General features: G+C 42.8%; 1 protein-coding gene across 3 annotated transcripts in view; it reads right to left on the reverse strand.

The window, feature by feature from the left end:
• The window catches only part of PTN (pleiotrophin), a 112,799-nt gene that overhangs the window by 16,345 nt on the left and 72,619 nt on the right, over nucleotides 1-23,835 (reverse strand). For all 3 annotated transcript variants that reach the window (XM_037878850.2, XM_043541193.1, XM_043541195.1), the window contains 3 exons: nucleotides 15,452-15,561; nucleotides 11,298-11,471; nucleotides 9,009-9,170 (listed from right to left, as the gene is read on the reverse strand). In XM_037878850.2, coding sequence (XP_037734778.1) covers nucleotides 9,009-9,170; nucleotides 11,298-11,471; nucleotides 15,452-15,560 — 445 coding nt within the window. In that variant the 5' untranslated portion in view covers nucleotide 15,561. The remainder of the gene's footprint in view (nucleotides 1-9,008; nucleotides 9,171-11,297; nucleotides 11,472-15,451; nucleotides 15,562-23,835) is intronic.

Here is a 23,835-nt window from a genome sequence, read left to right on the forward strand (position 1 = left end):
GAGTAGTCTTCCACCTATGTCAAGATGGAACTCTTGGGGTAGGAGACCTGGATTCTAATCCTGGCTCTGCCACAGCCTTGGGACAGTCACCTTACCTCTCTGGGCTGCTGTTTCTCCGCCTGCCTTTTGTCTGTCTGAGCTCTTCAGACCATAAACTCTTCAGAGCAGCCGCTGTCCCTCACTTTGGGATGTATACACTGCAGCTGGGAAGTGTGACTGGAGCATGTGCAGACATACCTGAGCTAACTGGAATCTAGCTAGATCAAAGCTAGCTCCGCTCACAATAGCAGTGATGCCATGGCAGCAAGGGCTGTGGTACAGGCTAGCCACTTGAGAACGTACCCAGCGTCCCAGGTGGACTGGAATAGCTCAAGCCACTGTGGCTTCACTGCTACTATTACTCGAGCTAGCTTTGATCTAGCTGAGTGGTTCTCAGCTGTGGTCCACCGCTTGTTCAGGGAAAGCCCCTGGCACGCTGGGCCGGTCTGTTTACCTGCCGCGTCCGCAGGTTCGGCCGATCGTGGCTCTCACTGGCTGCGGTTCACCGCTCCAGACCGATGGGGGCTGCGGGCAGGGCGGCCAGCACGTCCCTTGGCCTGCGCCACTTTCTGCAGCCCCCGTTGGCCTGCAGTGGTGAACCGCGGCCAGAGGGAGCCACAATCAGCCGAACCTGCGGACGCGGCAGGTAAACAAACTGGCCCAGCTTGCCAGGGGCTTTCTCTGAACGAGCGGTGGACCTCAGTTGAGAACCACTGTCATAAATATAAAGGGAAGGGTAACGACCTTTCTGTATACCATGCTATAAAATCCCTCCTGGCCAGAGGCAAAACCCTCTCACCTGTAAAGGGATAAGAAGCTAAGATAACCTTGCTGGCACCTGACCAAAATGACCAATGAGGAGACAAGATACTTTCAAAGCTGGGGGGGGGGGACAAAGGGTCTGGCTGTCTGTGTGATGCTTTTGCCGGGAACAGATCAGAAATGCAAGCCTTCCAACTTCTGTTAAGTTAGTAAGTAATCTAGCTAGAAATGGGTTAGATTTCCTTTTGTTTAATGGCTGGTAAAATAAGCTGTGCTGGATGGAATGTATATTCCTGTTTTTGTGTCTTTTTGTAACTTAAGGTTTTGCCTAGAGGGATTCTCTATGTTTTGAATCTGATTACCCTGTAAGGTATTTACCATCCTGATTTTACAGAGGTGATTCTTTTATCTTTTCTTTAATTAAAATTCTTCTTTTAAGAACCTGATTGATTTTTCATTGTTCTTAAGAGCCAAGGGTTTGGGTCTGTGTTCAACTGTACAAATTGGTGAGGATTCTTATCAAGCCTTCCCCTAGAAAGGGGGTGTAGGGCTTGGGGGGATATTTTGGGGGAAGACATCTCCAAGTGGTCTCTTTCCCTGTTCTTTGGTTAAAATGCTTGGTGGTGGCAGCATACGGTTCAAGGACAAGGCAAAGTTTGTACCTTGGGAAAGTTTTAACCTAAGCTGGTAAAAATAAGCTTAGGGGTTCTTGCATGCAGGTCCCCACATCTGTACCCTAGAGTTCAGAGTGGGGAAGGACCCTTGACAACTACTGATCTAGCTAGATCAAATCTGGCTTAAGGATGTCCACAATCACATCTCCCGATTACAGGGTAGACATACTCTTGGTGTTTATACAGTGCCTAACACAATGAAACCCACAGTTTGGGGCTGTTGACACTGCTGCAAACACAAATAATAAATACCAGGCCCTGCAGGTCCCATAAGGCATACACTGCAGATAAAGAGGAAGACCTGTTTGGGCAGCATTGTAGAACTCCGAGTGCTATATTTTCCAACTCTGGTATAGCACCTATGTAGCTGGAGTGAAAAAGAGAAGTTTCTCCCTCAGAAGATGGGAGCCATTTTTTAGGAAACCAACTCCAAGGTTTGGAAGAGCCCCAAAATTAAGCTTTTCCCTTTATTGTTTCACTGTCACAGCTGTTTGCCTAAAGTGAGAAAATCCCTCATTTTTATATCTCATTAGTTTGAGCAGCAACCTATTATTCTGCCTTCTATAGTACTAATTATTATGCTAGCCACATGTATGCATGACTAATGAGTTACATTAAAGGCTGGGAGTCCTGGAATTTACAGAGCGAGAAGGAGCCCAGACTGTGAGACCTGTGATTTCAGCATCTTTATAATTTTTTTTTTAAAGTTCCTAGTGCTCATGAATCTTTTTCCCCTCAGAAGTGGGGATATATATTTCATCCTTTATAATGGGAGAGGGCACAGTACAGAGTGCACAGTCCAATCTACCAACATGGCAGATCATCCACTCCCACAACAGGGTCAGTCAGGTGGTCCTTTGTACCAGTACAGCAGCCAGTCTGCTTGAGCAATAAGTAGTTGTATATCAGGCCAGTGATCCATTCAGACAACACCACAGTCTGCTCCTGCGACTAACTGGCAGCCAAGTCATTTTGCCAAAATAGTAGACAATCTGTTCTGGTGACACAATGGTCAGCAGTACATCCTGTCTGCAGCTGGATATCCAGTCTCCTACTATGGTGTCAGATGCATTATAGCAACAGGCACCTGGTATATTTTGCTTCCAGAGCACAATCCAGCCTGACAGCATAGCAAGGACCTGAAGAAGAGCCTCTGTGTACATCTCCTCTGTGAACACATCTCTCTTCCACCAACAAAAGTTGGTCCAATAAAAGATATTACCTCCCCCCACCTTGTGTCTCCAGCATAGCAAGGAGGCAGACAGCTTACTTGATTGCTGGTATATCTGCTCAACAAAGTCCAGCTATATATTTTGGCACCTTCTAAAGGAAGATGTAAAATAACTTCCTGTCAAATAGCCTGAGTACAAACAAAACATTAGTATCTTGAATCGGCTCAGATTGCTCACTCCATAGCAAAAATTACAATGGAGACAGAGATATACCATATTCACCCTGAAAAATCATGCTGTTTTAATAAATATGGGAACTGGAAACAAAAGGAAGCAGCAGCCACTGCTCCAAGTATAGAACTTGTCAAGTATTCTTCATTCTGTTCCTGGATCTGCCACTGATTCTGTGTGTGACCTTGGACAAGTCATTTCTATATCTCAGACCATTCCTCTCCACAATGGGGATCATAGCATTTCCCTCACTTGCAGGGGTGTTGTGAGGATTAGCTAATTGTTGTCTGTAAAGATTCTTAGATAAAACACACTATGTACTGCAGAATATTAGCATTAGCATTGTAAACCCTACCCAAGCTGCCCAGATGACATGATATAAGCAAGAATACAAAGAGGATTATATTCCCTCTGGGGTATGGACACCCACATTTTGAGAAAAAGAGAGAATTATATTGACAACTTGCCAAGAGCCCAAGGGCTGCCCCTTATCTGTTTTACTGGAGCAGACTGCAGCCACCTTTACCTGTAATATGGAAGTCCACAGGTATTTAAGGTAACATAATCCAATGTTCATAGAAGGTTGATTCAAGCAACCTTCTGGAATATTGGATGCTGGGACTTGAAATCTTCCTCAGGCCACACCCTGGCATTAAAGATGAGAGCGGCTGGAAGTTGCAAATACAAGTTGGTGAACTGTATTTGGAGCATGAGCAATACTAACTGGTCATCCTGGCTAACGAGACTGAGTGGAGTAACAGCATGGTAATTCAGAGCAGATACATAAAAAATGTATAAAGAAGAAAGATGGGAAGGAGGAGGGGATGGGGAAGAAGATGAAAATATGTGTAAAAAAATCAGAGAGAAAACATCACAATGGAGTTAGAAATTAAGAGGGCTACATTGAAGAATGACCAGATAATAGGTATATACTGATGATTTAATCTCATATTATTTTAATATGAAGAACAAACAGTCAAAAATATGAGAGAGAAAGATGGGAAGACAGAGCAAGTGAGAGGCAAGGAAAGAGAGAGACCCCGCACTGAGACAACCAAGCTCAGTGAAAATAAATTATTCCCCTCTGAGAAGCAAAGGAAAAATATTTTCTGAAACCTGACAATAACTCATTCTTTTACTTTCTGGTCAACTGGAACCTGAACAATCATCAGTCAAGTTTTGGTGGCCAGGAAGTAGGGCAGATGGAGTTTATTGGCAATGCTTTCCGCTCATCAACACAAGTTGGCCATTAGAGCAACTGCTCACCAGAAGTGCCTGATTCCTTCAGATCTGTCAGCATAGTTTAGAAAGACCATGAACATCACTGGCATGGCAGACACTGGTTAGAATGTATGATTATACATGCTTGAGGAGTTTCAGTTGCTTCTGCTGGGATTCCATGATAAAAAATATTGCTTTCTCTCTCCCAGCCTATGACACGTTTTATCATGGCCTTATTCGTGCAACAGACACACAAACTATGGCATCTGGGATATCACAATTTGAGTGCTAACAACTTCCCATCAAAATGCACCAAATTCAAGAATGTATCAAATTTTTCATTCTGGGATGTAGGTGTGTCAAAATATGATGACCCTACAACCCAGGATCAAGGCATGATCATCAGATATTGTAGCTCCCCAACAAACTTCCAGAGGAAAGTGCCCATTAGAAAATGTAGTGGGTTCTGATTCAGTAGGTTCTCTTGCTAAAAGTCAGCAGAGTTTCTTGAGGTGGAGGGTGTCCCAGACTACAATCAATACTTAAAGTTGGCAGCTATGCAGTACCAAGCAAAGAAAGAATGCTGAGGTGGATCAATTTCTGGTGAGGAAGAAATATAGCTTCATTTGAAACAAGCTTCCCAAGCTCTAAAATTGGTATCTGAATTAACGAAATTCCACCATCAGACAATGACAGATTGGATACAGCTTGAAGACCATTTTAAGGCCTTTCCACGGCTACTGGTTAATAATAAAGAAAATGTATAAAATGGGAACAAAAGCCCAGGTCACCAGTTTCCCAAGCCTGAAGTTAATAAGTAGCTGCACTGATTTAGCTTAGCAGAAGTTTTGTTAGAGCTCACACAGGTTCCTAGAAAAAACAAAATATATACCTCCCAGTGGGACAGCTAAAGGGAAGTCTTCAACATTTATTTTTCTCCCTCTTTATATGCACTTTTCCTTCTTGCAATACAAAGAGCAATCTTGTAGAAAATCAAACAATGATCTTGGGAAGTGGCCAAGAGAATATTCACGTTAACAATAGGAGACATATGGTTCCATCCTAGGACCAGTGTTGTTCAATGTAATTATTAATGAGCTGGAAAAGGGGATAAGCAGTGAGGTAGCAACATTTGCAGATAATACAAAATTACTGTCAGTTAAGACTGGAGATGACTATGAAAAACTTGAGAGTGAATTTCATCTGTTCCATTCCCTTAACTTGGTTAAGTCTGTGCTAAAAAATTCAAAGTACTGCACACTGGAAGAAATAATGTGAACTACCAATACACCTTACTGGAGTCTAAATTAATTGCATCAATCCAGAGCAAAGACTTGGGTATCATTCTGGACGGCTCAATGAAGATCTCTGCTCAATGCGTAGAAGTGGTCATAAAAAAGATGCATAGTGAATGGGATGGTGAATAATAAAGAGACTATTAAATGCCATTATTTATATAAATCAATATATTTCAGGCCCTCCCCTGAAATGCTGTGTTCAGTTCAGTCAACTCATCTCAAAAAAGGATTTAGCAATAATATAGGAGAATTCAAGGAAGAGTAATAAGAAATATTAGAAGCATGGAAACACTTTTATGAAGAGAGATTGAAAAGACTGTGACTATTTAGCATAGAGAGAAGGCAAACAAGACGGAACATGATAAGAGTATATAAAATACTGGATGGTTAAAGAAGGTAGATCAGGAGTTTCTATTCACTCTCTCTCATAATACCAGAACAGAGGGAAATTCAATGTAATTGAAAGGCGACAAATTCAAGGATGAAAAAAGGAAATACTTTTTCACAGAACACACAAGGAGCCTTCAGAACTCATTTCAACAAGATATCACTGAAGCTAGCTTGGCAGGATTCAAGAAAAGACTGGATGCTTACATGGATAATGAGAGCATCAGAGTTCTAGGAATAAATATTTTAAATGAAATTTTGGAAGGGATATAAATCCTCAAACTTCAGGGTGTAAGCCTATCTCTAACAACTAGGGCTTAGGGGGCTGTTACCCCACAACTGCTTACAGCAGGGCACTTACACCTTCCTCTGAAGCATTTGGTACTGGGCAATGTCCAGGGTACTGGACTAGATGGACCATCTGATCTAATATGGCAATATCTCTGTTCCTATGGCTTGAAATTGAGCCCAAATAATTCTCTATCTGTCTGTCTTTAAACAGGATAATCTACTTTGTATTTCCAACATTCAGTTGTTTGCTTGCTTTGTTTCCTTCCTTTCAGCCTAGCGCTGCTGGAGAGATAATCAGAGCTTACCTTCCTGCTGGTAAAGAACAGAGATGCTGTTCTTGAAGCATAATGGTTAGAGGTGAAAAAGATTAATCTGATGGAGAAGATCTCAGATACCAAACAGCCACTATACTTCCTGCTGTTTGTGATCCCTGGTGGGAGTAATAGCCAATCGATGACACTGCAGTTCACCCCCACTTAACAGAAGTTGCAGCATGTAGGTACAGAGCATTCCATGCACTACTCTGCCCCAAAACAACGTGTTTCTCTCCTCCTAACAAATTAAACAGGGTCCCAGTCTAACTGGAAACAAAGTGCAGTTTAGTTGTTCCTCCATCTAGTCCCAGAGTCCATTCTAGGTAGGCACTGAAATCCATCTTACAATTCCCTCTTCCTCATGAAGAATGTAGTCACTTTCTGAAACAAAAATATAGTCTCGCCCCATTCAGTATTTCAGCAGCGAAGACTTTGTGGGTCAGCTAAAAAAACTCCACCTAGATTTTTATGTCCTCCTGAAATACATTCTAATTTTCACTCTACCCACCCACCATTTACAATCCAATTAACATGGCGTTCCTGTTACACACACACACACGGGAGAATTCTGCTCTTAGATCAACTATGTTGATTTCTTGTCCACCTTGAGTTTCTCCATTGTATTCTATACTTGACTCCCACACAGAACTCCTGCCTATGCCTATGGAAGTTGGGCATGGGGGTAGAGTGCAGGAATGTGCCATAAAGATCTCCAGTGGAGATCTGAGAGTATAAATTATCCCTTCAGTTACTATAATTTTTAACTGCAAAGATCTACATTTACACCCATTTTTCATTTGCATTGTGTCAAAACACATGGAGTTGTGTCTTCAGATTAAGTTATGCAGCACAGCCAGGCTTGCTGTAACCAGCATTTCAGCTCCCAAAAACCTTTGTGTTTGGAGTAGTCCAAACTTATATGACCTCTCTCTGTTCATGTAGCTCCATTCATTGATAGAGTGACTTAGTATCCTGATTCAGGAAAGCCAGTTCCAATTTAACAAGGGCTGCTACAATAATCCCAACAAAGCTTTCTTTTTTTAAAAAAAACCTCAAAGCGTAAAGGCTGATTTTCCACCATCTGACCGCATCTCTCCCCTCCACCACGGTTCGGCTTGTTTCGCTCTGCCCCGTTCTGTCAGTCATTGATAGAAAATGCTGACTTAGCAAAGCTGCAGAACAGAGCAACCGACCAGAGGGGACAGGGATTGCAGAGGCCTTCTGGTAGTGTAGGATGAAGCTTTATCCAGTAACCTCCCAAATGCAGCAAACTCAGCTGGTCTCTGAAAATCCAGTTTGGTCCTTCGAACATCATCATCAACCCAGATTCTAGAATCATAACTTATCTGATAATTCTGTGAATGATGCACAAGGCAGATTAGCTACAGCTCTACTGATTGTAAAGCTCTCTCTCTCTCTCTCTCTCTCTCTCTCACACACACACACACACACACACACACAAACAGACAAAATCTTTAGTTAAAGAAGTATGTATAATCTGATACATAAGGAGCAGACCATTAGCAAATACTCTACGGCCCACTAGTGATCCAATGATGACACTGTGGGAGTTGCTAATATAGGGGACACCTGTTATTTTTAATCATACACAGTATTTTTTTATATTTATTCAGAGAAAGAAAGCAATAAGAAACTCTGGAATCTGCTTAATCTCAGCTGGTTTTTAAGTAAAATAGCATCTGTTCCAGCAAAAAAAATGGCCATGTGATCTGCCCTATGTGGTCTACATGAGGCATATTGTCTGAGACAAAGTGGTACTTCATGCAGTCTAAGCGCCCACTATAAATTATCCTGTACCTGCTGCTGCTGCAGAAGAGTTCATTAAAAAGCCCAAGTGATTAGAAAGAAAACAAGTTTGTCTGATATTGACCAAGAAAGTCTGTGACACATGGAAACAGGATGAATTAGTGGGACATATGGCTGTCCGCGAACTGGGAATTGCATTGTTAATTGCAGCGAGAGACAACACACACAGCCCCTTCTTCCTGCCACCCCTGCATTACCGAACACTTCTCTTAGACTTGAGACCACATGATCCAAAGTGCACAGAACATTCATTGATTTTGCAATGTTATTCTAGACACACTGAACAGCAGGGAGAATAACCTTTTCTCCCCGTGACTTGTGCGAACAATGTTCCTTAAGCTATTCCCATCCCAAGGGAAAGCCTTGGCTTGTCAGCAGGCAGTTAAAAGTCTAACAAAAAGGAGATACAAAAAAGTTATTGGTATTGTTAGAAACATTTTCTCTTCCTGCTATTGGTGTATTCCCATCTGTAGGGGTTGTGGGAAGAGCTCCTGTACCCTGAAGCCATGAGAGCATCACCACCCATAGTTATAACAAACTGGTGGCAGTACATTTGCAGTGGGGTTCAGTGAGGGATTCTAAATCTTCATACCACCTCTCTGTCAAGGCCCCACGGCTGCATGGCTTGGATACATAGTCCTGGCTGGGAGATCAGAAGCAGTGTTGTGGCTGGGAAAGGACAAGAAATTACAATCCTTCCTCTACTCTTGACTTCCCATTAAGGCATCTGGGATTCCAGCAGTGACTGGATTTAAACGGAATCATGCATTACTGGCAGCAAATGGGTTGTACCTTGAGGTTTGGGTTTGGTAAGCTTCCCACAGGGCTTTGAGATGGTGACAATTTTCTGGCAGTCAGCATTGTGAAGGGCTCTCTTCAGGTTCCCAGTTCGAGTCTTCAAGGCTGTATTCAGGTCACATTCTCCCCAGGCCTGGAACTGGTATTTACACTCCGCTGCAAAGAGTGTGGGAACACACCGAATTTTTAGAAAAGAATCACGGAGCATGAATAAAATGTTACCCAAGTGTAACCAAGCACATACTGCCAGTAATTTCAGGCAGGTGGATCAGACATCCAAAGAAAGAGGTGTATGGGGGGCAGCAAAAATTCAAGGGACATTTTGGGAGGTAATTTTGCCCCCAAATATGAGCAAATTTAAAAGCATAGCTATCTTGCTCTTGCATGGGTACAGGATTAACGTTATAAAAAAGAAACTACATTTTAATACTGAAACTACAAAAGAAGAGACAATTTAATGGAAAACATCCTCCAGATTCAAAAGGCCTGATTCTCCACCATAGAATCATAGAATCTCAGGCTTGGAAGGGAGCTCAGAAGATCATCTAGTCCAACCCACTGCCCAATCCCCATTTGCCCCAGATGGCTAAATGGCCCCCTCAAGGATTGGACTCACAACCCTGGGTTTAGCAGGCCAATGCTCAAACCACTGAGCTATCCCCCCTCCCGCATCTTGTAGCATCATTTACAAATGAGGTATGAAAACTAGCAAACCAGAATATTTTGCACGCTTGCGCAAGTATAAATGACTACACAGGGTATGAGGCCGGGGAGAATCAGACCCTTAATATCTATTTTTTCTCATCAAGAAATTAAAATATATTAAACCAAAAGATTATGCCACTGTTTATCCATGACTCACTGTATAACGTTGTATAGCTCTATCACTGCAGAGGTGGCCAGCCTGCTGATTACAAGTTAACTGACAAGACTTTTTCCATAGAATAGTTCTCACTAGTGAAGAATTGGAGCAAAGAGTTCAGAGGGTACGATCCAGCTCAGATGTGCAATTGTATGTAGTTCTGAAAATGAACTATCCAAACCTCTTGAGTTTGCAAAGCATGGCCAGAAAAACTGCAAGTGCCCAGGTGCAGCACTGGACCTGCCAAATCCAAAACTTCTGCACTAACTGCCTGCAGCATTCATTGTAGTGCCATCATCAGTTCAAGTCATCCAAGCTTTTTAGTAGAGAAAAGCTGAGTCTACAGGGGCAACCATATACCTTAGTCCTGGTAACATAGCTTGTCCAGGATGGAAGGAAAAACACTGTCATTTCTTAGTCTTTCATGGATTAAATCTATGGCCTTTATCCTCTCCCCAGCAAGTCTCTGCTGCTAGTGCAAGGGGCTGCACATTTTATATCATGTTCCAGTGTGGAGACTGCAGTAGCCATGGAGGGGTATTCACAACTGTGGAAAGGCAATAGAGAGCAACTTTAACATGCTGCTGGGCCTCTGGTTGGGTGGATGTCCTGCCAATAGGGTCCCTCTGGTAGAGCTGGGTGAATATTAATTAATCATCATCATCATCATTATTCAAATAGCAAATTCTCAGAAAAATGCAGTTTCAGAGTGACCAAAACCACTGGTGAATTAGGGACAATTTGGCAATTAGTTTCAGTCAAACAAAAAAGAATGAGAAGCATTTTTTTCAAAAAAAGTCAAAAAGTGTTTAGTTTTGACATTTTTGAAGCAAACCATTTTGTTTTGAAATGTTGGTTTGAATTGACCCGAACAACTTTTTTTTAAAAAAGTTTTTCATTTTGGCAAAGATTAAAAAAAATCAGTTTCAGTTCAAAACTAACCAATTTTTTTTTCTGCAGATTTTTCAGCTTGACCACCACATCGAAAAATCCGTTATTTGCCGAGTTCTACCCTCTGCCTTCTGATGGACTAAAGCCGGGGTGACTCAAGCCCTGTCCTTGAAGGCCTGTAAAATCTGCCTTCTCCTACAGAGTATATCTCAGTGCATCACTTCCTGAATGGGCTGTAATCCCAGCTAGTGAGATCCCCCCTCCTTTGTCCAATCCTCAAAACTCAACAAAAATAAAATAGAATTTAAATAAATCACACACATTTCCATTTTAAAAGCCATTTTTCATTTAAAAAAAAAAAGTTAGTGAAAAATTTCCAACCAGCTCTCGTTGTACTGAACATGAAGCACTGCAGAGAAAGGCAGACCATGCACACCGGCCCTCGGCCCAGGCTGAGCACACACAAAGGGTCACTTCCCAATACTCAAGTTGGAGATAAACTGAATCACTCAAGACAGGGCAACCCTTACCTCCAAACTGCTTCTTCCAGTTGCAGGGGATCTTACACCTTTGGGTCTTCATAGTTTGCTTGCACTCGGCTCCAGTGCGAGTGCCCTCGCGGGTCCCTAGGCCACAGTCTCCACTGGTGGGTACACACACACTCCACTGCCACTCCCCACAGTCGGACTTCTTCACTTTCTTCTCTGGATGGAGCCAAGGAAACCGAATCAAAACAAGAAAAGTGGTCAGAATCCAGCCAAAAATGGGCACTCTAAACAATCACAACAGGGAAACCAGTAAACAAGAGACTCTTATAACATAACTGCCTTAAATCGATCAAAACTGAAGTTCTCTTCAAAAGGTGCTTCAGGTTGCAGGTTGACTGACTTTCTAGAGGCTGACCTCGAACTGACTTCAGACCAGGGTGGATCACTGAGGCCAGGACAATTTCCCAGTGAGAGTGATGCCTCTGAGTCATTGCGGGCAGGATTCACCTCTCCAGAAAAGGGAGTCATCTAGAAGCCATCAGGGATCACTGATCTTCATACACACACACACACTCACAAAAGAGGATGTTCTGCCCCCTGCTGGTGGCATATCAACATTTTCAGATTAAATACCAAGTACCACATGGGCCAGGAGTTTATGCATTAATATGGTGTTTCAAGGGGGATTTGGTGTATGCAGTGCTGTAGCCATGCTGGTTCCAGGACAGTAGACTGACAATGTGGGTGAGGTAATATCTTTTATTGGACCAACTTCTGTTAGTGAGCGATACAAGCTTTCCAGTTTACACAGAGCTCTTTTTCAGGTCTGGGAAATGTACTCAGTGGCACAGCTAAATACAAGGTGAAGCAGATTGTTTAGCATAAGTAGTAAACATGAATTTCAAAGGACCATTCAGAAGGAAGTGGCCACTTAACACCTCCCTAGACATAGGTGGGAAATGAGGGGCAATAAATAAAAATTTAAAAAAAACAAGCTGGGGTGAGTGGGGCTTCGTGGATTATAGATTGTTATAAAAGATCATAAATCCCGTGTCTCTGTTCAGTCCATGATTTTTAGTGTCTAACAAAGTTATGAATGTAACCTCCCAGGCTCAATTCTTGAAGGTGTTGTGCAGGTTTCCTTTGTGGATGAGGACTGAGAGGGGAGTGAGTGCTTTGTGAAAGGACAGGTAATGGGGTACAGGCCTTTTATCTTTGTTGTATACTATACTTCATGTCGGAACACACTGAATTTTGGAGGCAGGGACGTAAGCTAGCAGGGGAAGGGTATGTCAGTATATCTGAACATGGATACAAATTTCATTACTGATGGCTACCCTCCTACTTTTATAACGGTCCAAAACATATCCAAACACCTCCACAGATAGGTGTTATAAAGGTCCAGTGCACAAGAGTAGTGGTAGGAAACTGGACTTCATTTCATATTGCATGAGCTTAGTCCACTGAGAGAGATTAGCCAAACTGCCAATACCAAGTATTCAAAAATCATGAGTCAGGCCTCAAAATATCATAAGATGTTTTAAATAATACATTTGAGCTCTTTTATTTGCCTTCCAGTTTTTGTACCTTTATGGTTCATATTTTCCAGTATTTCTCTGTACCCACAATGGCTAGAAATGTACTGTCTGTTTTGAAATGAAAGCTCAGATTCTGAAACATTCACAGGTCTCTCGGCCGTAGGGCTGAAAGAAAAATGCCAAAAATCATGACTCTCATGATGAAAAGCATAAGAGTTGGCAACATCCAGGTCTGAAATCTAGGTCTGAGTTTTCCAGCTCAGGACTGTCTCTATTTAAAATAAGGACTGGGTCACTGCTGATCGAAAGCAGTTACCACCAGATGTGTGTTTGTCAGGTTCTACATGAAACAAAGTCTTAGTCCAATTCTAATGGATGGGTTTCCATGTTACATAGGTGGGATCTTTGTTGTTAGTACATTCAGAGTAGGTAGAAAGAAAAGGAGTACTTGTGGCACCTTAGAGACTAACAAATTTATTTGAGCATAAGCTTTCGTGAGCTACAGCTCACTTCATCGGCATTCACGTGGTTTTAAACCAGACAGTCCTCTTTATGTGTAGCTTGTCCAAGTTGTCCCTCATCTAGTATTGAGACAAAACCAGACGTGGTTTTGTCCGGGATCAGACAGAGGACACCATTTTGAAGAGTGTGCCACTCTGCCCCGGCCAGAATGACCACACACACGCACTGTGTGTATGAGGTCATGCCAGCATGGGCAGGGTCACATCGGCAGGGGCGGGCCCATGCTATTCCCAGAAGTACCATAATGTCTGGTGTTCCGGGAATGCGTGAGTGGCCACTCTAATTCAGAGGCCAACAAAAGAGCAAGGTGACTGAACCACACACTCAACTCTACTGGCAACCTCTCCAATAGCCCAAGTGATCTTGAGTCCAGGGCAGTGCTGCGGAAGGCTGTACTGTTGCTACCATGCCATACCTGTCCTTTGAGTAAAAAGAGAACTTCAGTCTCCACGGCTGTCAAACTGGCAGCTTTCATAGAAACTAATTTCTGTATTCCCATTTAAATGAAAACATGTCACTGCAGCAAATTCCGTCTGTGTGTCAAAAAGTTAATGATTATCCTGAATTTCATAACAAAACTGAAAGCATTTGACATTCTTCTATCCGTGGAATCTACCTCAGGGAAAAGAGAGAGTGAATTAAGTTCAATCTTGGTATGCAATACCCCAGCCATTCTGTACTAGGAAATAGTATGTAATACATAGACTTCCTAATGTACCTTAATCCTAATGCCACTCTGTTCAGCTATTCCATTTCTGGGCACCACACACAGCTCTCTCAATGTACTCACACCATCCTGTCAACTGTCTGTAATGGGCCACTCTCTTACCACTTCAAAAGTTATTTTTCCTCCCTTGGTATCCTGCTGTTAATTGATTTATCTCGTTAGACTGACCTCACACTTGGTAAAGCAACCCACATCCTTTCATTTATTTATACCTGCTCCTGTATTTTCACTCCATGCACCTGATGAAGTGGGTTCTAACCCACAAAAGCTTATGCCCAAATAAATTTGTTAGTCTCTAAGGTGCCACAAGGACTCCTCATTATTTCTCCCACTGTACTTTAGTCTGGCCTTACAGTGACTCCTGCTATTCATTTTACTTCTGGGTACCCACATTATGGAAATGTACCTCAGTCCTCATATGCAGCACCCTGTTATTCCAGACTCTCTCTCACACTCACAAATCGCCAATGGATTTCAGACTTAATCTGCAATAATCCCTGCTTTCTAAATCCTGTGTCTTCGTGCACATTCCTGGCAATATACCTCAGTCTTGAGCTGCAGAATGCCTTGCTACTTTAGTCCTACCCATCTATACAGTTCTGCCAATGCACCTTAACAGCAATGTGCATTATCCCCTCCTAACATTGGCTCTTTCCTGAGCACAGTGTCACTTTTGTCAAACAGTGCACAGGTTTACAATATGGACATATGTCCTCAGGCTAGGTGACAGAAATTCTGAAGCAAGGAAAAGGCCAACATAAAATAAGAGGCAAATCCAAAAATCCATTCCAGCTGGGCACCAAAGCCAGGTTAGATTCTCTTTTTCTTTTTTCCATCTTTGTATCGAAAGGAAATGAATAACTCAAGGAATCTTCTCCCTAACTATTGCTAGGGACTTGTTCTGCTGGGAAATATTTTTTTCAGTCATGGATGAATCTGTAACTCGGGTTTGTGCCAGCTGGGTTTGGATTCTGAGGTGGGATGGACTGTCACATCTATCCAATGGAGAAGAAGCAAATGGTACTCAAGAAACTCCCCCACATGTAACAAATTATTTTCTTTTAATTAGTTGAGGGGGAGAAACAAGTCCATGCATCCCAAATGTAAAATACAGTGAAAAAAAGTATGTGAAACATACTGATAAATACAATAAAGACATTTTGGCCCAAATCCTCAAATATATTTAAACATCTAATTCCCATTGAATTCCAAAATCAATTTCAGTGGGTGTTAGATGCCTAAATACCTTTGAGGATCTGGGCCTTAGAAACTAGGAGCTTGATCCTGACCCCACCGAAGTCAATATCAAAACTATCATTGACTTCAGTAGTGCAAGATCTGGTCCTGGGCCCCTCTCTGCTACCTCCCAGCTCCATATCTACTGCACAATTGGTTACATTGTACCTTACCTGGTTTCTCTTTTTTGCCAGCCTCAGTAGTACCCATGGCCACCAGAACGAAAATGAATGCCAAGAGGGTGGCTGTGAACATTCGGCGCTGCTGTTGCTGCTGCTGCATTCTGGGGGGAAAAAAAAGTATGGTGAGATTCGGGAAGGGTACATAGGGAAAGATATGTCAGACAGGCTGAGAGAAAAACTCCAATCAAACATTCTAATGGAGGGGTACTACCAAATGGTGAGACTATGCATTTCAGCGCAGCTATATTTAGGGACAAGAGGAGCTCAAACAGATGAAGCATAGGATCAACCATTGGCCAAATGTGTACAGAGTTTTCCACTTCCTGCACAGAAGACAAAGTCTTTGAAATCTTCTTTATAGCTGAAATACCTTATTTACCATTTTCATCCCAAATCCACTGCATTCCCAATGCAGCACTTCTGTTTTACCATGTAGTGTATATGTATATGTAATGTAGTTGTAGCCATGTCACTCCCAGAATATGAGAGAGACAAGGTGGCTGAGGTAACACATTTTATTGGATCGACTTCTGTTAGTGAAGGAGACCTGAAGAAGAGCTCTGTGTGGCTCAAAAGCTTGTCTCTCTCACCAGCAGAAGTTGGTCCAATAAAAGAGATCAGCTCACCCACCTTGTCTCTCATAGATAATACAGTAATTCTTTTATATTTGCACAAGTGGCGGAAATTTGGAGGAAATTATAGACTAATGATTAAAGTAGGACACAGAGTAAGGATTCTTGGATTCTATTCTCAGATCGGTAACAGACTCATAATGCAATATGAGCAAATCACTTAACGCATGTCTCAGTTTACCCATCTGTAAAAGGAGGACAATGCTACTTAACTGCCTACCCAAGGTTCAAGAGGGTGTTTGAAAATATCAATTACGTCAAAGTGCTTTAGGATTCTTTGATGAAGATTACAGAGATGAAAAGTGATATTTGAATTATCATTGACCATACATCATTAGAGCTCCCAGGTCATACTTATGCTTTTCCTTCTCCTCAAATTAATATCTATGGATAAAATAGGTTGAACTAACATGCCCAGAATGGGCAAACCATATACAGAAAGTGTTTTCCCCTAGACTAGACCGCACAACTAGTCATGCTAAGTGATGCTCAGATCTGGACTTGAGGGGCAAAATTCAAACACAAATATGAATAAAAACATATTTGCTCAGTGGTGAAATGTCACTTCCTAGCCACCCAGCTGAATCACTGCACAACAATCAGGATGGACTGCAGAAGTTTTGTCTGGAACATCAGACCTGCACAAAGTTTTTCAGGCAAGAGCCATTTCCAATTTCACCTTGCCTTGCTGCATTTTGTGCTGCAGCTTAGGCATTTGCTGCCTAGGAGGAAGTGACAAGAAGTTCCAACTACCAAGACAGCCTAATTCCAATTCAGCAGTCTCCCATTGGAGTCTGTTTTTGAAGTTTTTATATCCTTGCAACAAAGCCCGTTGCCAACTGTGTCCACATATCTATTCAGGGGACACCATCATAGGGCCTAATCACATCAGCCACACTGTCAGAGGCTCGTTCACCTGCACATCTACCTATGTGATATATGCCATCATGTGCCAGCAATGCCCCTCTGCCATGTACATTGGCCAAACCGGACAGTCTCTACATAAAAGAATAAATGGACACAAATCAGACGTCAAGAATTATAACATTCAAAAACTAGTCGGAGAACACTTCAGTCTCTCTGGTCACTCGATTACAGACCTAAAAGTCGCAATATTACAACAACAAACCTTCAAAAACAGATTCCAGCAAGAGACTGCTGAATTGGAATTAATTTGCAAACTGGACACCATTAAATTAGGCTTGAATAAAGACTGGGAGTGGATGTGTCATTACACAAAGTAAAACTATTTCCCCATGTTTATTTTTCCCCCCTACTGTTCCTCACACGTTGTTGTCAACTGCTGGAAATGGCCCACCTTGATTATCATTACAAAATGGTCCCCCCCACCCCCTCCTGCTGGTAATAGCTCACCTTACCTGATCACTCTCCTTACAGTGTGTATGGTAACACCCATTGTTTCATGTTCTCTGTGTATATAAAATCTCCCCACTGTATTTTCCATTTAATGCATCCGATGAAGTGAGCTGTAGCTCACGAAAGCTTATGCTCAAATAAATTTGTTAGTCTCTAAGGTGCCACAAGTCCTCCTTTTCTTTTTGTGGATATAGACTAACACGGCTGCTACTCTGAAACCTGATACCCTGTGACATTTTCAGCAGAGTAACCAAGGAGTAAATGGGCATGGAGGCTGAATTACCTCTGTGTAGTCCGCAGAGTTCAAGATTGAGGCACACTAGTAGTGGGGCATCGAATACGTGGGGAACATTCACGTTGTGGCTGCCTGTGCACAGTCTGTTCTCCGGATAGAGAAATTTCCCTCTCTGGGCTAACAATCTGGCAGCATTCACAGGCACTACTTTCATTTGGGGCCTTTCACCTGTAAAGACTTGCACTGACTTCAGAGAGCACTGAATCCAGCCCTTAAAGCATTTGTAAATTGAAGAATACAAACAGTGACCTGATTTTCTGGAGCCATCCTATATTCCTACTGTAGAATTCTATAGGATAGGTCAAAACCTATATCAAGGCAACCATTCCCTATTCTATTATGTAGGTTGTTAGAGTACTCTCCATGGACTCAACCCTATTAAAGAATCCTAATGGTTTCATTTTATTAATGTAAATTCTTACGTTCCCCATTCCAAAAGACAGCAACAAACAACAAACAATAGAAGAAATTTACACTTGAGAGAGGGGTCTAGGTCTCTAAGTAGTATCTGTAAGCTTCAGTTTAGAAGCATATATATACTATTTCTGATAGTAAATATAGTAAAACAACATATGGGCAAACTGGAATACATTGGAAATCTATTCAATAACCAAAGAAACATCAGGTGATTTATTTTTACCTGTGTTTGGAGTCTAAAATGCTTTCTCTACAAACTGAAACCCCATGGAAGCTTGATTCAGAGGATCTGTCTGGTACCTCAGATCTGCCTGTGACAGCATAGGACCAACTTGGAAGTTTTTCCAAGCTGCTGAAGCAAAGTCTGAACCTGAGGGCATACATTTGCTTGTAGTAAAGGCTGGCAACCAGGTACCCACAGTGCCTCCTCAATGAAATGCAACCAACGGGAATCATGTGCCATAATGCACAATGCTTTTCATTGCATCAAACAAATATCTGTAATCTGATGTCATTGGTTGCAACGACAAAGTTACAGAGGCTGACAGGGATAGTGCTACAAACAGGCTATAGGGATCACAGTATCCCCTGTCTGGAGGAGCTGGTACCAGATGTAGAAGTTTCTCAGGAAGGTGGGAAATCCCAAACCAGGCTGCAACCATCTGTTGTCAAAAGCACACATGGGTATTTTCATACTTACTCCTTCAATTTTCCTTGCAATTATTAAAGCTGTCTTGGGGGCAGGGGGGTTGTTTTTTAAACAAAAAAGGACATTTTTTTGTAAAAATGACTTATTTTGAAAATAAAATTTCTTGAAAAAATTGAGCTTTTTGTTTTTTTGCAAAAAAAGTGACTTTTTTATTTTGATACTTTTGATAATGTTTCCAAAGAAAATTTTGATTTAAAAATATTGCCCAAAAATGTAGCAATTTACCATTTCGAATCTTGTAAAATAGAAAGAACTTTGATGGTTATGAAATTTTTCACACATTTTTTATTGGTTATTTTATTAATTATTATTATTATTTCAACCAACTCTCATAAATAGGGCTAAGTGTGCTGAAGGAAAAGCTTTTTATAGAACCCTGTGTGAATGATTGGCAGCCACATTCACAACCAGCAGAAAGATGCAGACAAAATGGGAGAAAGAAAAATACTTTGGAAAAAGGTGGTTTTAAGAGGGGACAGTGAAGCAGTGAATGCATGAGAGAAACAGATAAAAGCAGAAAGTAGTTAGGACAGTTTAAATGGTGTGTTGGACTGAGACTGATAAAAGGAATAGAAAGCATAAGACAGAAAAATCACAGACACAGCTAAAAGACGAAGAAAGGAGTCAAATAAATTGAGAGGAGAAACAAATAACTAATTAGAGTCAGTAAGAGTGAGAGAGTGCAGTGAAAACATGAAGCGGATAGTGAGAAGAGAGATGCAGCTTTGCTGCAGTTCATTGTAGCAAGTGGCTTCTCCTGAGGAAGACGAGGTACATGAATTACTGTGATGTAACGGTTCATTTCACAATCAACTCTGGTGGGGAGAGAAAAGTAAAAGCAAAACAGAAAAGTGGGTGGCCATCAGAAGATGGATCCCATTTCATGAGTTCAGCTCCACATCAGATGTCAGAAAATAAAACTAGCCAGAGATTCTGCAGTTTCTTAAAGGCCTTCTGGTTCTGGGTGCACCTCAACTATCCCAGCCACCTCTTTTACCAACTCCTCTTAGTCCTCAACCCATTTTTACCATCACACTCATCTCCCTGACTTTCTTCACCATCTTGGCACATTGCCGCCTGTGATGGGCACAGGCCACATTAGTTCAAGCAGGGGAGGGGTTAATTCCCTGCAGCGGCCTGCCCATCCCAAACGTGCTTAACCTGCCAGTTAGAGGGAGTGTTTGCACCCAGGCCCATCAGAGCATATAGTTAAGCAGGAAGAGTTAGCTTGGGGTTGGTCACAGGAACAGTATCCTGTGGAGGAGTGGCTTAATCTAACTAGAAGGAGAGAGAAAAGCAGAAAGGCTGTATAAGCACCCGTGGGACAAATGGGAAGCCAAAGGACTGAGGAAAGAACCTTGAGAAGAACAGAAAGAAGTGGCCAAGGCAAAAAGAACTGAAGGGGTTCAGTGCTTGGACCAGACACCCACTTCATTTTCAGGGCCAGAACTCCCTGGAGATGGTGGGCAAGAGCTGCTCTTCAATGCCACCATACCAAGATGGAAGCCTTACCCCCACCTAACCCCGCAAATTACTCCAATTTACCATCTCACTCACATCCCCGCACCCATCCTCCCTTTGCTTTCTCACTCCGTGTCCACAGGTCTTTGTTGCTTAGAGACAATTCAGGATGTAAACTGTGACATGGTGTCACCACACAGGAGAACAAGTGCCATACTGCACCCCTTTAACAAGCATCGCAAGTGTGACCCCAGCAAGAATAGCATGTGCAAAGGAAGGATATTGGACAAATCTGTTTATGCATCCCCCCCGTGCTCACCCTTCCTGTGGTATCGGTTCTATCTCGTGAGACAATCCTACAATTCTGAAATATTGATTTATGACACAGTGGTGTTCAACTTCTTCAGTCCAAGAGTTGAACAGAGGTCAAGGGGCCACAATCAATGCTTTGGTGCAGATTCTCTGTCTTGTTCTGCTCAGGTGGCATAAAGGGAAGGGAAACCACACAAGTCCCCTGAGGGAGGTTTCCCCTGGTGTGAGGGAGACCCTACCAGGGCTGGATTTAGGGGCAAGCAACTGCTTGGGGTGCCAAGCTTGGGGGGTGCCGGGCTTGGGGTGCTGTAAGGTATTCAAAAGTTTAAACAAATGGAGTGGGGGCACCAGAGATGCTCCTCGCCTGGGGCACCATTTGGTCTAGGGCTGGCCCTGGTCCCTAGCATGCATAGTCATTATAGTCAGCTCCTACGACTCCATCCCACTAGCCTTGATGCAGGGACATGCCAAGAGCAGAGAAGGGGAATGGCTAGAGAGTGCTGTGGTACAGCTTTCCCCACCCAGTCTATAGTCCTTCAAGGACCACTGCCAGCTGGTGCAAGTCAGAGCAGCCTCAGGGAGCTTTAAACAGCGGTTGATTTTCAATTTTTCTCTTATTCCACCCTGCCCCGGGGCTGTTCTGGGTGACGTGTGCGTCAGAATGGGGCGGGGGCAGAGGGAGGTAAAGAGAAATTGAAAATCAGCCACTGTTTAAAGCTCCCTGAATCTCTACCTTAGTGCAGGTTAGAGTGCACTAGTCCCCTAGGCTCTGACAGAGCCAGTTGAGCTCCTGTCCTACTCTTTCTCAGGCTCCCACAGCCTTGCAGATAATGGAGCAACTAGAGCTACCCTCCTATGATGCAGCAGGCAATCACCAGGGGAGCAGCTGACAGCAGCTACTCAGAGCTCACGAAAAGAAAAGGAGTACTTGTGGCACCTTAGAGACTAACACTAGAACAGCTTCTGGGTCTACAGGGGAATGGTGGGAGGCAGTGCCCCCTGGTGGCAGTGCTGATTCAAACACTTCCATTTTAAAATCCAAGGGTGCAGCTTAGGGAACACATTTTCAATTTGCAATCAAATACACATTTGCTTCTGAATGCAATCACCTTGGAGGGCCACAATTTAGAAACCTGAGGCCTACAGGCTGAACAACACTGATATAAAATGAACAAGGGAACTGAGAACTACATGACAAAGAGAACGTAGGGAAAAAGTGATTAATATTAAAAGAAAAGAAAAGATCAAATTTCCTTAAATAATGCCCAGTTAACATACCCAGTCTGGCTTTGTTCAAGTAAATAAACCAGAGTAATTAGTTTAGTTGTGGATCACAGTTCTCCTTGCCTGTGATATTTGCATAGTTGATTGCATGTTTACCTTCAGCATCAAGCTAAAGCAGGTGGATATGCAGCAGACATTAACACTTCCAGTTCCTTGGGCGTAATTCATAGTTTGGGTTGATAATAGGGGTCCATGGTTGCATGAATTCTGTCATTCAATGTACATCATACTTTGGGTTGACATAAAACTCAAAACTATAGCTAGCTGAACAATTTTCAACACAACAATTTTCCATCAGAAAATGCTGTTTCATGAAAAGTGAAATGTTTTGAGGAAATGCATTGGTTTCAACAATGTTTTCAATGGAAAATTTTCAAAACACTTCATTTCAATAAGATTGGAAGATTTTATTTTGAACTAGTTCAACAAAAACTTGAAACTGCATTTCCTTATCATGGGTGCATTGCCTTATGAGAGTTCTAGTTTGGGCCTCGATTGATTCTATGGGCTCCCTGGAGGACTGTATCTCCCACATGCATTGCAAGACTCAGTGGACAAAACTGCATGTAGATTCAATGGCTGAACTACATCCCCCATGATACACATGGAGTCCTGACTCCCCTGATGCACACATATCAACCAATGTATAGGCCAGCTAGGAAATTGCAGTTCATGTTCTCTATCATGCGGACCTGCTTTCTCCTGCTCCAGTAGATCACAAGCCTGAGGAGATGGGGCTCCATCCATTCGTGGCATTCTCCTGCCTAGTCAGGTTTTCCATTCACTCATATCAATGTCACCATTTTTCCTCTTTCCCACTCCCTGGAAGGCATCAGCACCTCTAACCATATTATGTTTTCTGCCTATGTTGCTGGAAATAAACAGTAACTTTCTAATGGGGCAGATGATTCTCACAGTGACCCTGAACTAGAGTTCGTCAAACCATGGAAAAAAATCATGAAAAGTTTTTTGCTTTCAAAGTTGTTTCATTTTGAGAGTTCAAAATACAGGAACTCCTCACTTAACGTTGTAGTTATGTTCCTAAAAAATGCGACTTTAAGCGAAACGATGTTAAGCGGATCCAATTTCTCCATTAGATTTGATGTAAATGAGGGGGTTAGGTTCCAGGGAAATTTTTTTCACCAGACAAAAGACTATTTTATACACACACACACACACAAAGTATAGGTTTTAAACAAACAATTTAATACTGGTACACAGTGATTACGATTGTGAAGCTTGGTTGAGGTGGAGGAGTCAGAGGGTGGGATATTTCCCAGGGACTGCCTTACTGCTAGATGATGAACTAGCAATTGGCTGAGCCCTCAAGGGTTAACTCTCACACTCTACAAGGCAGCAGGAAAGGAGGGAGGGCAGACGGTCACAGAGACACACACCCTGTGTGTGTTTGAGAGATAGAGATGCGCATTTCCCCTTTAAGTATGAAGAGTGGGGTCAGAAGTACACTGCCTTGTTAATTAAATCAGCAAGCTGAGACCTACCGCAGCTGCTGCCTAAGGCAGCAGCTCCCTCTGTCTGTGTGTCCCCCCTGCTCTATGGGAGATGGGGTAAGCGGGGTGCAGGAGCAGGGGGGAGGGGGACACCCTGACATTTGCCCCCCTCTTCTTCTTTTCCCTCCCCCCCCCCCAAGCAAGCAGGAGGCTCGGGGAGCAGCTCCAAGGCAGAGGGCAGGAGCAGCACATGGCAGTGGGGGGAGGGACAGCTGAACTGCTGGCAATTGATAGCCTGCTGGGTGGCTGCTGCACAGGGAACTTAGGGGAACAGGGCACTGATAGAGGGGCTGCTGGTCCACCCTGGTTCCAAGCCCCCACCAGCTAGCTGCAATGGGCTGGTCTTCCTGCAAGCAGTGGACAAAGCAGGCGGCTGC

This window comes from Chelonia mydas, chromosome 1 (assembly GCF_015237465.2).
Source record: "Chelonia mydas isolate rCheMyd1 chromosome 1, rCheMyd1.pri.v2, whole genome shotgun sequence".
Lineage (NCBI taxonomy): Eukaryota > Metazoa > Chordata > Testudines > Cheloniidae > Chelonia > Chelonia mydas.